The 16630-nt window shown below is 47.8% G+C and overlaps 1 protein-coding gene and 1 pseudogene across 2 annotated transcripts; one reads left to right on the forward strand and one right to left on the reverse strand.

Annotated features, from left to right (window-relative positions):
• Positions 1 to 108: 108 nt before the first annotated feature.
• On the reverse strand, positions 109 to 1203 carry LOC115868270 (annotated as a pseudogene).
• A 1209-nt stretch (positions 1204 to 2412) lies between these two features.
• CLU (clusterin) lies at positions 2413 to 15850 on the forward strand. 2 transcript variants are annotated; one of them, XM_045286694.1, is made up of 7 exons: positions 2413 to 2637; positions 5704 to 5874; positions 6693 to 7101; positions 7780 to 7887; positions 13673 to 13902; positions 15203 to 15372; positions 15602 to 15850. In XM_045286694.1, the coding sequence occupies exons 1-7, from the start codon at positions 2428 to 2430 to the stop codon at positions 15609 to 15611; spliced, it is 1308 nt and encodes a 435-aa protein (XP_045142629.1). In that variant the 5' UTR covers positions 2413 to 2427; the 3' UTR covers positions 15612 to 15850. The 2 variants fall into 2 exon arrangements, with proteins under 2 accessions (XP_045142629.1, XP_030740458.2); XM_030884598.2 differs by lacking the exon at positions 15602 to 15850 and having other exon boundaries at positions 15203 to 15376.
• Positions 15851 to 16630: the final 780 nt, after the last annotated feature.

The following is a 16630-nucleotide window of genomic DNA, read 5'->3' on the forward strand; positions in this document are numbered from 1 at the left end:
AAACTAAAGCATAAAAAGAAACACATTAGGGACATGTTTGTCAATCACCCTTAAATCTTATTGCCTTTATACAGCCAGTGGATCACATTTCCAAAATTCAGCTTTTTATTAAGCAAACATTTTTGCGTAAGTTGCCTTCTCCTTATCTTTCTGCGCCTTTGTCTTTTGCTTGACTTCCAGCAATTCTGCCTGGAGAGCTTGTCTTCTGGTGCTGTCTCTGGAGCTTTCTTGAGACCAGCAGGTGCTGGATCATAGTCTTTTAATCCTTGCCACCCTTGAGCACTGTGGTACAGTGCCTTGGTCTCTGCTGGGTCTAGTTCAAGAGCCTCCGAACAGCCTCCAAATGGCTCCCTGCCAATTGGGCATCTCCAGTTTACAAGCTCCAATATCCAGCACACAGCTTAAAGCTATAGGTTGTAGCCTGGATCTACCTGCTTTCTCATTAGCAGCCTTTACACCTTCCACACACCTTAAAACTTTGGCATACATCTTTATGGTCATCTCCCAGTTCTGGGACTTAAAAAAAGTATTTCCAGTTTTTTTTAATGTCTTCTGTTATCAATAAAATTTTATCTACATCTTTTAAGTCTATGTCAGCATCCTCTGGGAAATCTGGATGGCTGTCACCAGAACCATCTTTGGGGAGTCTTCTCCTTCTTTCAATTCTCCACATTGGGCAACAACGCACAAGTGGGCAGGTTTTTCATCTTCCACTTCTATGGTTGCCAGCATCCTTGCCACACCCACTCCTTTAATAACTTGGCCCCGTTCCACATGTTTACCTCCAAATGAGGAGTTGGACCTGTTGTGATAAAGAACGGAGAACCATTTGAATTGGGTCCTGCATTTGCCATGCTCAACACACCTTCCCGATCATGCTGATAATAGAAGTTTTCATCTTCAAATTCTTCGCCATAAATACTTTCTCCACCTGTCCCATTCTGATTTGGCAGAATCATGAATGTCTCAATAATCTGATGTTTCCAAAGAGCACCTTTTGAAATGGAGGGGTTTTCCAGTTGTGAGTCCAATGCCTTTTCTCCCATACAAAATGCATTGGAATTTTCTGAAGTTTTAGGGACAATATCTGCAAACGACTCTAAGACAATTTTACCAACTTGCTCCCCTTTGACGTCCACATCAAAGAAGACTCGGGGTTGCTGGGGGGTCGGAGGGTTTAGTTTGCGGGGAAGGGTGCAACATCTTGACTTCCACATGTGTTTGGAAGAGGGCTGAAAGACACCTCGTATCATGTAGACAATTCAGCCTCCCCCCCCCCATTTTGTGTTACCCATGGTTCAGTCCTCCGCCTTTCCATTCACATAGTCATGCTTCATATCTTCAGCTCCCGAGGGCAAGAAGGGGGGGTACATGCCGTTTAGTTTGAAGAGTAGTCATCCTTCAAAGCTCCTTTTGGTGGCCTGCTTTTCCTGAGCCCGTCCTCCCTCCCTCCAGTCCATCTGCTTTCTAACCGCCGAGCAGTCCTTCTGGGCTAACTGTTAGACTATAGAGGGCCACTGGGAGCCACAACGGACTCTGTGGTTGTTGGTTGGGTTTAGTTTCAGTGGTGAAAAGCCCAACTTTGAGATCAGATATGGGTATGAGTCCTGGCTCCACGTGACTCTGGTCCCATATCTCAACCCCACTACACTTCCTTCTCCTCATCTGTGACACGGGGATGGGATGGTGCAGGGGCTATTAGAAGAAGCCCATGTGAAGTGTCAGCCCCAGGCTTGGCACAGCACTAGTCGGAGACGAATGTGGGTGCACCGCTCACCTTGGGTTGCATGGTCACAAGGTGAGCCTCAGGTTCTGATGACCGTCTCCTTGAGGAAAGACTCAACTCAAGCTGATGGCCATTACATTAATGCCCACTCATAGCAGCCCTATAGGACAGAGTAGACCTGCCCTTTTGGGTTTCCAAGACCACAAATCTTTATAGGAGTGGAAAGCCTTATGTTTCTCCTGCTGAGCCTCTGGTGGTTTCAAACTGCTGATGTTGTGGTGAGCAGCCCAGCGTGTGACTCACTACGCCACCAGGGCAGAGTGGGGGTGGGGTGGGGTGGGATGCTGCTCATTCATCTTTACATCCTCATTACCTCGCATAGTGCCTTAGGACAAAGTAGCACAAGTGCTGTTTAAAGTGAATTCCCTAGGACATTTTACATCCAAAATAACACTAGTTATGTTGTGATGCTGACAAAGTTGCTCTTCATTTATTTTTCTTCCATATTTTCTTCTGTGGCCCCAATCCTTTTCCAGACCACTTCCTAGTATGTGCTTTTTGAGCTGTTGGATGGCTTTGGCTCTCGGGCTCCGCCCCTCTATGCGGAACACAGCGAAGGCTGTGATGGAAATCCATAGCCAAAGCTGCCTGCCAGGGGTCCCAGCCTTGGCAGCCCCTTCCTGCTCATTACAGCTGCAGCCATGGACATCTGCTCAGCACCCTCTCACCCTCTGGTTCAACCTCCCTGCCCTTCTGTTGCAGATTTGTCCGCCCAGGGGAGTAAGTACATCGATGAGGAAATTCAAAACGCTGTCAAGGGAATGAAAGAGATAAAAGCCCTCATGAGCGAAACAGACGAGGAGCGTCAGACACTGCTCAACACCCTAGAGAAAGCCAAGAAGCAGAAAGAGGTACGGGTGAGCCACGTGACCTTGATCCAGTCCTGCTGGAGGGCAGAGGCAGATGATCCTTAATCTGCAAGGTGCTTTACTGGGTTGCCATAGTGACCTTCAATCCATCCAGGGCTGAGTCAGCTGTCGTGAAATAATAGAGGTGTACAGTGGTGTGAGTGGCGATACTGGGAGGGTAGAGGGAGAGTGGGTTGGAAAGAGGGAACCGATTACAAGGAACTATATGTGACCTCCTCCCTGGGGGACGGACAACAGAAAAGTGGGTGAAGGGAGACGTCGGACAGGGCAAGATATGACAAAATAATAATTTATAAACTATCAAGGGCTCATGAGGGAGGGTGGAGCAGGGAGGGAGGGGAAAAATGAGGACCTAATGCTGGGGGCTTAAGTGGAGAGGAAATGTTTTGAGAATGATGAGGGCAATGAATGTACAAATGCGCTTTACACAATTGATGTATGTATGGATTGTGATAAAAGTTGTATGAGCCCCTAATAAAATGATAAAAAAAAAGAAAGAATAGAGGTTTACTAGCTTTTGAAAACTTCAGGGGGTGAGATCTCAGATCTGTTTTTTTTTTGGTTACAGATCTAGCCCAGGGCTTGACGCTCAGATTCAATAGCTTTTTTTCCCAAACCCTTAACAGTCTCATGTGCTTTGCACATGTCATTAGGAGGCACCAGTCCCTGGAGAAGGATCTCAAGTGTGGGAGAGGGTCAGCACCGAAGAGGAAGGTGGATTGCCACAGTGGTTACCTCCACAAGCGCAGGCATAGGAAGAATTGGGAGAAGGATGCAGGAGCCGGCAGCGTTCCATTCTGTTGTTGCTGCAACAGCTGTGCACAAGCTCCAAGCTCCGCTTTGGATCATTTGGTGGCTGGAGCGAGGGGAGGGATGGAGCCTACTTTGAGGAGCTTACATTGAGTAGTGGAAATGTGATTGGGGTCAAGCCAGACACACACCTCTTTCCTCCTGTCTTTCCAGAGCCGCTTTCTCTCTCTCTCTCTTTCTTTCATAAAGAGACTCCTTGAGTCTGATAGTGAGCATAGCAGGTTTCAAACCACCGTCGCCACCACCACAAACAGTTGCCATTGAGTCTGAACCAACTCATGGCCATGCCCCTGTGCATCAGAGCAGAGCTGTGCTCAGTAGAGTTTTCATTGGTTAATTTTTCAGACTTGGGTCAGCAGGCCTTGCTTGTGGGGCACTTCTGGACTTGAACCTCTGATCTTTTGGTTGGTTATCAGTTAAGCAAGTTAGTTGTTTGCACCGCCCAGATCAACAAAACCAACACACCACAATTCAATAAATAATCTGTCATTTTTTAAACTAGTCTTTTTTAAAAAACTAGTCTTATTGAGACATAATTCACATATCATCGACTTCAATGGCTCGGTCATATTAAAAATGAGTTGTACAATAATCACTAATAAACGAATTATTTTTAAAACCAGTAATCTCCACTGGCGTGTCCTAGACACCCTTGCCACCTGACCCTACTGGAGGAGATGCCAGGATGAAGAGATGCTCAAATGGGGCCACCTGCCATCGTGACCCATAATGCATATTAAAATGGTTTCAAAGACTCTGGACATCTTGCAGTAAAGAAACATGAGCAACTTTGTAAGTTAGCTCAGTTTTTTCTTAAATCTAAGTGGCCTGGGAATGCATTTCTGTCCTGATGGCTCAAACATGATTCCAGCAAAGTTACTTAAGGAAATGTTGGCCTGGATGCAACTCCATAACTTTTCCTGAAAATGTGAAGCCCTTTCTTAGTGTCCATATTAGTTCTCACAATGGTATGAGAAGCCTCAATAACTCCTGAAAAAGGGGCAAGTCCTGGTCTCAGATGTTCGCGGTGTTATTGTGGGTGTTTGATATTCGACAACCGTATTTTATCATTAACTGCACCCTTTGGAAGTATTCACTGTGGCATCTTAGGTGAGGAATATGTGGACCAGAAGGACAGGAAGTGGACAGTATGGCTGACAGGTGTTTCCGATCCATGCAGGTGTGGGGTCCTTCCTCAGCATGGAGTCGGGATAGAAAGTGGGATGAAGATGCTGCCAGCTACAGCCCCTCTGGAGTTGGGTCCTTAGAGTGTAGCTTTGCTCTGGGCTATGGACAGTTTAGTTAATATTTTCTGGATATACACTCGCTTATACCGGTTTTAATATAGAAAAGTAGAAGAGATAGGGAAGGAGAGGAAGGAAGTCCATCATCCTTTCACCTGAGACCAATTCACTATTAATGTGGGATATACTTCCTACTACCATATACACCTGCCCATATATACTCTTTTTGCAGTAACTGTTGACAAAATCATGAATTTTAACATGAAAAACTGCTTTGCATATCATTTTAACTTGTAATGGCATAATTACCGACGCTTTGTATGTAATGAATCTTGCTTAACTTGTTCTTTATTTTTGAGAATCTGGGTGGATTCCAGTGGTTTTTTTTTTATTGTTATGTTTTGCCATACAAATATCCTTAGGCATAAGGGTTTTCTTTTTCTTTATTTCAGGAATTCTCTGGGATAGATTCTTAACGACTTATTGGGTCCAATGGTATGCGCAGGTTGGAAAGTTTTGATAGTGGTAGGGACTTGGGTTTTAAAAGCTTGTCTGTTCCCATTGCGTGCCAGGAACCAAGGAGGTACAACAGGAAAGTAAGAGTCAGCCAGGGTGCAGCTGCTTTGACCAGTGACACTTACATGGCAGGAGTTGAGGATAGAAAATTCGATATAAGTGAGAGGTAGAGTCCAAGGTTAAGACTGTTACTGTGATGAGCCAGTAAAAGATGTCCACATAGGTAACAGGAGTTACTTAGAAAAGACTTTAAGGAACAACCGGCATCCTGGAGGCTGTGAGCGTGTTTAGAGGTCAGCGGGGAGGGAATTCCAGGTAGGCAAAGGAAGGCAACTGCGAGCCAAAGCAGGGCTGGGAATCTACCCTGTATTGCCCAAAGGCAGACTGCCTGGGAAGTGGAGGGCCTCTCAGGCACTGCATGAAGAGCTGCTTAGGAGGAGAGAGAGGTGGCCTCTGTAACCCAGCCTCTGTCCTGCAGGATGCCATCAAGGTGACCAGGGATACCGAAATGAAGCTGAAGGCATCCCCAGAGGTGTGCAATGATACCATGACGGCCCTCTGGGAGGAATGCAAGCCTTGCCTGAAACAAACCTGCATGAGGTTCTACACTCGCATCTGCAGAAGTGGCTCTCCGGCCGTTGGCCATCAGGTGAAAAGGGAAACGCTTCCAGGGTGCAGCCTAGGTTCTGCGTGGGGACGAGGACTTGAACAGACAGGGTCACGATCTTTATCCCAGTGTAGAATAAAGTAGGCCTGTGTAGGGACTCCCTAGCTGAGTGGAAGGATGATCGTCTCCTCAGCTCTGACCACAGGCTCAGGCCATTGTTGGAGGAAGCATCAGTCAGGAAGGAGGCAGACTCTACCTTTTATCTCCATGTTTCATTTCATGTGCCGCATACAATTGGTTAAGAGTGACTGTGTCTGGGCTCAACGCGCCATAATCAATTGGTGATATCTGCCACGAGTACAGAAATGCGGTGTAAAAGCACCCACACCATCTATTTGTCGTCCTAGTAGCCAGATGCTCATGCTGGAGGACTGTAACAAACATAACAGGACCACAACCGACAAACATGTTTCCATACAGGTAGAGGGGAGGAAGTTGAGTATTTTGAATACATTAATATCGATCCTGTTCTTAACTGTGACCCTCACTTGGTTGGGTCTCGTGTGAATTTTGCTATTCCCAGTTTAGACTGGGTAGGTTTCCATGATAGCTAAAGATGACAGTGCACCAGTCCCTGAAGTCATGGGCCTTGAGTGTCCCTAAGCCTATCTCTAAGCTCTCTCCTCTTTGGAGGAGGTTGAATGGAAAGGCATTGACATTGACCTCAAGGGGGCCAGTCTCACTTGCTGGCCTTTGGTCACTCACTGTGACTCTGAAGAGGCTGAGGGTCAAAAGAGAGGCTCCAGGGCCTGGGGCCTCAGTGAGCGACTCCTAACGGTGGCCCATTTGGGCTCTTTCAGCTGGAGGAGTTCCTGAACCAGTCGTCTCCTTTTTACATCTGGATGGACGGTGACCGTGTTGACGCCCTGATGGAGAGCAACCAGGAGCAGACCTACATGATGGATGACATGGAGGGCCGCTTCAGCCAGCTGTCCAGAGTGCTGGACGAGCTGTTCCAGAGCCGGGTTTTCAGGCCCGAGCCCCTGAAGCCTCTCTTCCGCCTGCCCTTCGGCTCCATCCATGACCATTCTTTCCCTAAGACCCACTTCTTGTACCCCAAGTCCCGTGTGGTCCGGGATACGGACCCTTTCTTTTTCCATAAGCCTTTGAGCTTCCTGGACACCTTCCAGCCCTTCTCGCACCTGATCCAGCAGGCTCAACAGGCCATGGATATCTCCCACCAGCCCCTGCTGGGGGGGTTTGCTACAGGTTTGAAAGAGGGCTTGTTCTTCATCGGCAGGGGTGGGAACTATCTGTCTGTTGATCACTGAGCAGCCTCCTTAGATGCTGTGAACCGCGCCAGGTGTGGCTCATTTCTCCCTCCTCGCCAGGCAGCAAGCCCCCTTGAAGGCAGAAATGGGGTCCTCCTTGTAGCTTCTGAATAGCACTGTTTCATGCGCTATGAATATGCAACAGAAAATGTAGATATGTTTTAATTCAAAGCTCTCCTGTGTTTCCTAATCCCTTCCCACCCAACACCAGTCTCTCTGGTTTGACTGGTCTCCGTTTGGTTGGGAACGGATTGCAAATGAGTCAGATAACATGCAGGGCAAACAATGCCACGCTGTCCAAGAGAAGTACAAGCAGTTCAGGGTGTATGCAGGGAGGGAGGCCTCATCAGATGGAGAGGCGGGCAGAGCTGGTGGAACCACAGGAGCGTAGCCTGGAGGTGGGCAGACAAACACCATATCCAGGGCCCCGTGTGTCCTCTGCTCTGTGCGGTCCCTGACACGGACCACCTTCCAGAGGCACAGGTCTGCCAACTCCTCAACTCCAGAACCCTCGGAAAGGGCCATGCTGTTAGGTGGAAGGGTTCACCGGAGTGTGTGCGGCCCCGCTCTGGTCGGCTGAATCGCCCATGAGAGCCCCTTCCCTCTGTGTCTCCAGAACACAACAATGATAGCCGCCTGGTGTGCCGAGAAATACGCCGCAACTCCACGGGCTGCCTGAAGATGAAGAGCCAGTGCGAGAAGTGCCAGGAGATCCTGTCCGTGGGTGAGTCAGGTGGCCGCTGCAAACTGTGGCCCTATCTTTGGGCCATTTGTTCCTCCCTAGCGCCGCCTGTACCGGAGCCGCACAGGAGTCCAGCTCCCAGCTCTCCGGTCCCCCCCAGCCTTAGCCTCACGCAGCCCTCAACCGAACACTGCGGCTGGCCGCCCAGCTGGGGCAGACAGTTAGCAAGCTCACCTTCAAACTGAAAGGTTGGCTGTTCGAGCCCACCCAGAGGTGCCTGGAAAGAAAAGACTGGAAATTTACTTAGAAAGAAAAACTGCCCTGGCGAACCCCCGCTTCTGCGCTGACCCACAGGCAGTCATCGTGAGACAGCAGCCGGGGGTCGTTTTTCCTCCCCAGGTGAAAAATCCTGTTGTGGATGAGGCAGTAGGTGCGGTGTCTGCCACACCACCTGGCACGGGGTAGGCAGATGTTCTGTAGTAGTGAGGCTGGGATTTTTTTTTTTTTCCTTTTAAAATAGTCATCCTCCTTTGATTTTGTTGTCATTGTTGTTATACGGATCCCAAGACCCAAGTGTTGTTATGAGGGCATTAGTTTGTGATTCATGGTGCCCACTCCTAGGACAGGACGAAACATTGTCCCGTTTTGTGCGAGCCTCGTGATTGGTGGTGGTATGGTCCAGTCTGCTATTGCAGCCACCGTGGAAGTTGAATGCCAGCAGCCTCGTTTTCCAGCATGTGCCCGCAACGTTCTGCTCTGCTCCCTAGGGCTTTTTAGTTTGCATTCACTCATTTCTGATCGCCAGGCCTTTCTTCCTGGTCTGTTTCCGTCTGAAAGCGCTACTGAAACATGCACACGATGCTGGAAATATTGGTGGCATATTTTCCAGCGTCCAGCCACTGCCGTGTGACAAACTGGTAGTCGGGGGGTGGGTCTGGCATAGTACCCGTGCTCAGGATTCTATGCAGACGATGGCATTTTAGAGCTAACTCGCCAGGGTGCCAGGTAATGTTTAAACATTTTACAAACACATATTCCTTTCCTTGCGACAACCCGATGAGCCGGGTCCAGTTGAGCCGGGTCCAGTTATCGTCTCTTTTCACAGAGGAGGCAACTGAGCCGTGGAAAGGTTATGGGACTGACTGCCCATGGCGCTTTCACTCCCCAGTGGGGCACAGGGATCCCACCTGCCCTAACTGCGATATTGTCTTGACCTGCGACAGCGCTGGCCTGTGGGTGCCCCGGCACTGTTTTCTTTAATTGTCTGCTTCTCTATGCAGAGGGAATACTTCATTTCACGGGTGCCCCCACCCCCCAAGATTTCATTAGGTCTAGACACGGACTAAATTCTTCTTACATTGAAATAACAGATTTAAAAGTATTTAGAGTCATTCCTGGTATACAGTAGCACATGCTTGCAAAGAGTTAATTGTTTCCCTTGCGAATAGCTTATCAGTCATGCAGCTTTGCGCTTACTTAATGTGTTTGGATTTAGGGGGGGGGGCAGACCTTGGGAGTCTAGTTAAATATTCCTAGCTTCATCCCTGTACTTTTAGAAACCACTGCAAAATAAATACTAAGGCCACAAGAGGCTCCGGGAAGAAATATAAATAGCTGTTGTTGGGTGCTGCTGAGTGTGCTTTGATTTATAGCCGCACTGTGTACCAGAGAGGGAACACTGCCTTGTCCAGCGCCATCCTCACAATCATTCAGCCTGAGCTCACCATGGCAGCCGCCCTGTCAATCCATCTCATCGGCGGTCTTCCTCCTGCCCGCCGACTGTCTACTTTACCAGGCGTGAGGTGTTCTTGGCACACAGTAGCACACACACAGGGACGTGCCCCTCTTGGTCAGATGTCTGAAGTACTGGGATGACGTTTCATCATCCATGCTGATAAGAAGTATTCTGGCTATACTTCTTCAGAGACGGTGTGCTGGGGATTCTGGCAGCCCCCGGTTCACTCAATAGTTTTCACCCACGTGGTACTTCCACAGCACCAATCCTCCTCCCGCCTTCCTTCGTCATTGTCCAGCTTTTGGATGTGTAAGGTGATTGAAAAGACTGTGGCTTAGGTCAGGGTTAGCCTTCTAAGAGACATCTTTGCTGCTCAACACTTTACAAAAGTTTTCTCTTTCTCAGATTTGCTGCCTTTCTTGGCTGCTGCTCCCTTAAGTATTGATTGTGGATCAATTCCTCTCAACCTAAAACCAAACTCACTGCCATCAGTGTTGAATCATATGACCCTAGGGGACAGGGTGAAACTGCCCCTGTGAGTTTCCCAGATGGTAACTCTTGACAGGAGTAGAAAGCCCGTCTTTGTTCCATGGAGCTGCTGATGGTTTCAAACTGCTGATCTTGCAGATCACAGGCCAACACAAAACCTCAGCACCACCAGGGCTCCTCCTCGAGCCTTCTCACTTTCTAAGACCTTCAGTGCAGTTTGTAGGTCTCCTTTCAATAATGTTGCTTCTTAATCCTATGCTACCCCTTGAGATGGTTGAATATTGACCAATTCTTTTTGGTACAGTGACTCTGTGTATTCCTTCCAGCTTCTCTTGATGGTTCCTGTGTTGTTCAGTATCTAGGCCATAGAATCCTTCGGTGTTGCCACTGGAGGCTTGACTTTTCTCTTCAGATAGTTCCATTTGAGAGATGCTAACTGTGCTTTCCCTTTTGGTTTCCTAAATCCAGTACTTTGCACATTTCATTATACTTCCGTGTCTTCTTAATCTGCACGTTGACATTTTATCTTCAGCTTGTTTATACCATCATTTATTCCACTCCCTTTAGCGACTCTACATTCAAGTTTCAGAATTTCTTCTGACATCCATTTTGACTTTTTCTGGTTTTTTTGTTTGTTTGTTTGTTATCCTTAACCAGTATTTTAAATGACCTTTTGCTTCCTTAACATGTGATGTCATCCCTGGCATTTGGTCGTTAGTGTTTTGTATGTCAAATGTATTCTTGAGATGGTCCCTAAACTTAGATGGATATATATATCCAAAATGTGCTTTGGCTCTTTGTGGGTTTACATTAATTTTCTTATCCTTCACTTTAACTTGCATAGAAGCAGCTGATGGTCTGTTCTGAAGTTGTTTCCTTGTTCTGACTGATGATATTGAGCTTATCCATCATTTATTTCCATAGCTTAGTCAGTTTGGTGCCCATGCATCCCACTGTAAGGTTCATGTGTATAGTCACCAATTATGTTGTTGAAAAAAGGTACTTGCAATGAATGAGTTGTTGGTCCGACATAATTCTATTACCTGATCTCTGAGTCATTTCTGTCACTAATGCCATGTTTTCCATCTACTAACTCTTCTTTGCCTCCAAATTTCACGTTCTAATCACCAGTAAGTACCAATTCATATTGATTGCATGTTTGATCAATTTCAGACTAAAGAAGTTGGTGAAAGCATACACTATCTTCAACTTTAACATTACTGGTTGTTGAGTGGTGGAGATATAAATCAAAACAGATTAGTAGACAATTAAGTAGGCCTCTTGGGCTTTCCCCAGATAGTACAGTAGTCATTATAGCATTAATTATATATATAGTGCTTCATTACAGTAAGAAGCTCTGGTGGCATAGTGGGTTACATATTAAATTGCTAACTGCAAGTTGGTGGTTCAAACTCACCAGCTGCTCCGTGGGAGAAAGATGAGGTCTTCTACTCCTATAAAGGTTTAAAGTCTCAGAAACTGAAAGGGGCAGTTGTACTCTGTTTAACTGAGTCACCGTGAGTCGGAATCTACTCGATGTCAGTGAGTTTGATTTTTGGATAATAAGAAAGTTAATCAAGTTAGAGCAAGAAGAGACATTGCATGCCTGGGCTCAGATTGCTCCCTCTGCCACTGATCTTCATGTCTGCTCACCACAGCTTACTTAAACACTGCCCTTTATGGAGGAAGATTTGCTGCTTGTTTATGGTGCTTGCTACTTACTGCATGAGCTCTGAGGGTGGTGTAAACAGTTTATTCTTGGCTGCTGGCCTACAAGTTGGTAGTTTGAACCCAAAGGCCGGATGGAGCTCAGAAAGCATTATGGAGCCCTGTTCTGCTGCCCTGAGTTGGAATCGGTCTGGTGGTGATGGATTTGTTGCTTGTGCCTATACGAACGTGTTCTGAAGGGAAGTTCTAGCCTAGGATTTCTCAGCTTCAGCACTCATGATATTTGGGACTGATCATGCTCAATCATGGGGGCTGTCCTGTGCAGTTTCGGATGTTTATCAGCAATCCTGGTCTCTACCCAGTAGATTCCAGCAGCAAAGCCTCCTGAGCAGCTGTGACATTCAAAAATGTCTTCGGACATTAGGAAGCATCTCCTGGAGGGGTGGAATGGGGATGGTGCCCAGTTGAGAATCATCACTTCTTTAGACAGAGTCTTGGTTGTCAGTGACTTTATGTATCGCTCAATTATGTCTCAGTAAACATCAAGGTTACTCATTACATTTTTTTTTTCTCATTACATTTTTATCACCCTGGTTCCTTGAGAATAATCCCTTTTCTTATCCTACATCCTGTTTTATTTTATTTTTATATAAATGTTTCTAGGTCTCTTTACCCATGACTAGAAGTTGGATGTTCCCTTTGGATAGCCCCACCCTCATTCCCCTGATATTAAAAAATAATAACTTAATGAGAGGAAGACAATCATTTTTTAAAGAGATGGAGCGTAACTGCCAAGTCTCAGAAACATTGCAACCTGCAGCAGGCACTGGGCAGTGGGAGGAATGCTCTCTCTTGTCTTTGCTCTCCTGGTGAGCTCGGCGACCAGCTGTGGCTGGTCAGGTGAGCAGCTGAGGACTCCCCCTCCACCTGGCTGTGATGCTGAGGAGAACTGGGTAGCCTGGGTGGCCTGCTCCTGCATGGGCATTTGGGGTGAGATTCTTTGCCAAGGTGCTCAAAAGCCAAGATAGAAGAATGATCCAACATCACAGACCCGGAATAGGAAGAGTCCAACTTTAGGGGTTAAAGATTTTGGGTTCAATGCTGGCCTCACAGATGAAGAATTCTATGACTTTGAGCAAGGCCTTTACTTCTGTGGGACCCGGTTTTATTACTGGTAATTAAACCCGTTGCTATGTAGTTGATTCTCCTCCATAGTGGCCCCATGTGTGTCACAGTGGAACTGTGCTCCACAGAATTTTCTATGGCTAATTCCGGGGGCATTCGATCACCAGGTCTTTCTTCTGAGGCACCTCTGGGTAGATTAAAATTTCCAGCCTTTCAGGTAGCAGTCACGCAGTTTCACAATATATATCCCCTGTGGACTCCTGTAAGTAAATAAGGCAATTCTGAAATCCCAGTCGCTGTATTCATCCGAAGCACCTTACCTGGTCTGTGATCCATAGTGCACAAATAGTAGGTATAATAGATCCATGCTGCACAAATAGGTGGTATAAGTAATAGGACTCTTTCCCTGAAATGAATCCCGAGAGGGATGAGGCAACAAGGCTAGCTCCTGGCCTGAGGAACAGAAGATTCCGGATCAATGCTATTCAGAGTACATTCCTTCCCTCACCACTGTTACCCGTCTCCAAGGAGATAAAGACCTTCGCCTAAATAAGTCAGTTAAGCCACTAAGCAAGTGCACTGTTTGGTCCAGCTGATTTTGTTGTTGTTGTTCAGAGCAAGGTCTTGTTGAAGGCAAGAGTGGGCTGACTCACCTTCTGGGGCAAGCTCTTCCTTTTGCTGTGGGCTGAGAGTACAGTGGGTGGATGGCTACTTGAAATAGCACCGCTTTAGAGTCTGCTGCTGGGGGCCCATCTCCATGCATGCATCATTCTGATTTGCCTTCCCTTCACATTGCTAATCTTTGTGCAGACTGTTCTGCCACCAACCCTGCCCAGGCCCAGCTGCGACAGGAGCTTAAGACTGCCCTCCAGATTGCGGAGAAATTCACCAAGCACTACGACGAGCTGCTCAAGTCCTACCAGCAGAAGATGTTCAACACCTCCTCCCTGCTGGACCAGCTCAACCAGCAGTTTAGCTGGGTGTCCCAGCTGGCTAACAACACCCAAAACAGCGACCACGCCTATCTCCAGGTCTACTCGGTGAGTCCTGTCCCCCAACACACACGGTGCAAATAGCTTTGCTCATTCTCTATCTACACTGTAGCTATTTTCAAGGGTCAGCTTCCTTGGTAAAACTTTCCTGGATATCCCACAAGAGAGCAACTATCTTATCTTTCCTATCATTCCTCAGGAGGTCCCGTGGCACAGTGGGTAAGTGCCCGGATGCCAACTGCAAGAGGTCAGCAGTTGGAAGCCACCAGCCGCTCTGTGGAAAAGAAATGAAGCAGTTGGCTTCCATGAAGATTGGCAGTCTTGGAGGCCCTATAGGGCTTCACACTATCCCCTAGAGCTACTCTGCCCTATAGAGTCATTAACAGCCCTAGTGGGGTGCAGTGGTTACATGTTGTGCTGCTAATTGCAAGGTCAGCAGTTTGAAACTACCAGCTGCTCAGAAGGAGAAAGACAGGGCTCTCTACTCCCATAAAGAGTTACAGTCTTAGAAACTCTCAGAGATAATTCTACCCTGCCCTATAGGGTCGCTATGAGTCAGTGAATGTCACTGGCTGGCAGTGAATGAGTTGAGTGATAGAGATATTATGAGTCAGAGCTGATTTGATAGCAATGGCTGAGATAGTGCCCTACCCAAATATTAGATTGTTTCTTTCGTTGTCTTTGTACCTAAGATTTGTCCAGGGGTACCAAGGTGGGGTCTTGAGGCGATGTGAGCCTCCCTAGAGGATAAAAATGGGGTTAAGATATCCAAGGGGGGCACTTTGGCTTTTGATTGTCAGGAAGTAAAAATACCGTCTATGTCGTTGGGATGAATGCTCATAGTTCAGGGCAGTACGCTCGGAGGATCCCGTTGTATAGACTAGGAAAGTGAGAGGTTCAACAGCGTGCCCAAGGGTCAATCACTGAGTGCTGGCCCGCGGGAGCATCCGCACCTGTCGGCCTGGCAACCTCGCCTGTTCTCTTTTCCCAAAGCTGCTGCCCCCGCCCAGGAGCATGACTCTGGCCTGGTGCATTGCTCCCTGCCGCAAAGCTCCTCTCCAGCGCTGGGAGCCTTTGTGCTGTTGCTGATTGGGACAGGCCAGGCCGGGAATTAATTGCCTTGCAAGCCATGCTCCCCTCTGTGCTTTCCCTTGGGCCTAGTCCTTTGTGGGTGGCATTTGGACCCTCAAACAAGTGTTTAGGAGCCAGGGCACCTTTGCTCACCGAGTTGCACAGACGTCTAGATTTCTCACCCAAAGACGCGGCCTTTCCAGTTCTCACGACGGAGTGACGAGCGCTCCCACGCATGCGTCGAGCTCCCTCTCTCTTCTCGCCCGCTTCCCCGCAGGTCACTGCCAGAGCACCTGGCTCCAAGTCCGAGGACAGTGAGGTGATGGTGCAGCTCTTTGATTCTGACCCCATGACTCTGACGGTCCCCAAAGAAGTCGCCTGGGACCAGCCTAAATTTATGGAGATCGTGGCAAAGAAAGCGCTGGACCAGTTCCGCAAGAAGCACCAGTAAGCGAGCGGGCGACGCCAAACAAACCCGCATGAAGCTCCAGGTCCCTGCTGGCGAGCAGGGCTCCTCTTGCAGCCCGGGCCCAGGAACCCAGGGGGAATTTGATCTTTGCTTTGGAAGATGCTCCTTCTGAGTTGATAAGAATTTAAGTGTTGGAAGTTTGAATCCTTCTTTTCTTACTCCCACCCCCACCCTTTAAATTTTTTGTTGTTGTTGTTTCCCCTCCAGAGAGGAGTAAGATGTGAATGCTGCTTTCCACGTGTGGAGCTTCTGAGTCCAGTCCTTCTGGGATAAAGCCAGGCCAAGAGTTCCGCACAGCACCAAGTAGCTCCACCCCTGTTTCCAAGCCCCTCCCTCCCACCCGTCCCGCCCCACCACACCTCCCTCCTGGAGTCTGCACTCGCCTGCTGGCAGTTGCCGCAGTGGGAACCACTTCTTCCATTTGCAAGTAATTCAATAAAACTGCCTTGCGATCAATCGGACTGCTTTGGCATGTCCTGTTTGTGTGTCCGCTGTTTGTCCACCTCCCCCGTTCTATTTTAGGTATAAAAAAAAAGGAAGGGAGGGAGGAAAGAAAGAAAGAAGGGCGGTGGCTAAGACGGTCTCGGATTGAGAATTAAAAAAGTATGAAGGTTCAGATTTTGCTTTCAGAGAGAGAGATGAATCTCAGCAAGCCAACTGACATATTTATGTAAAGCAAATCTTTTCTAATTGCTTTAGAAAACCGTAGATCCATTCTAATAAGAGAGAAACTTCCGGAAGGAGCACGTTGAAAATAAGAGTAAAAATAACCTCACAAGCATACTGGGTGTTTCAAGAGCACAAAGTGGTAACTTCCTTATGGAAACCCTGGTCCCCGAATGGCAAAACGAAGCCGTTTTCTTCTGAGTTGTATGATCACGAGTCTTTGTGGCCCCTCCGTGGCCCTGGTGCTGTGTGTCCACTGCCAATCCATACAGCCTGCCCGTCTCTCCCTAGTCCACAGGGAATTCTCTGCCTACGACCTTCCTGGTGACTTGTCTAGTTGGCATCGAGTGAGTGCCAAAGCACGGTGCCCCTGTGTGAGAGGCAGACTGATCTACAGGGCTTCCAGTGGTTGGTTTTTCAGGCGCAGATTACCAGGCCTTTCTTCTGAGGCTCCTCTGGGTTGATTTGAATCTCAGACCTTTTGGTCAGCAGTTGAGCACATTGACCCCATTTCCACCATCCAGATGACTTGCTACTTCTGAAAACATAGTTCTGTAACATACCATAGCC

The sequence above is a fragment of the Echinops telfairi genome, unplaced genomic scaffold (assembly GCF_000313985.2).
Source record: "Echinops telfairi isolate 266 unplaced genomic scaffold, ASM31398v2 ScPeMD7_9;HRSCAF=40, whole genome shotgun sequence".
NCBI classification, from domain to species: domain Eukaryota; kingdom Metazoa; phylum Chordata; class Mammalia; order Afrosoricida; family Tenrecidae; genus Echinops; species Echinops telfairi.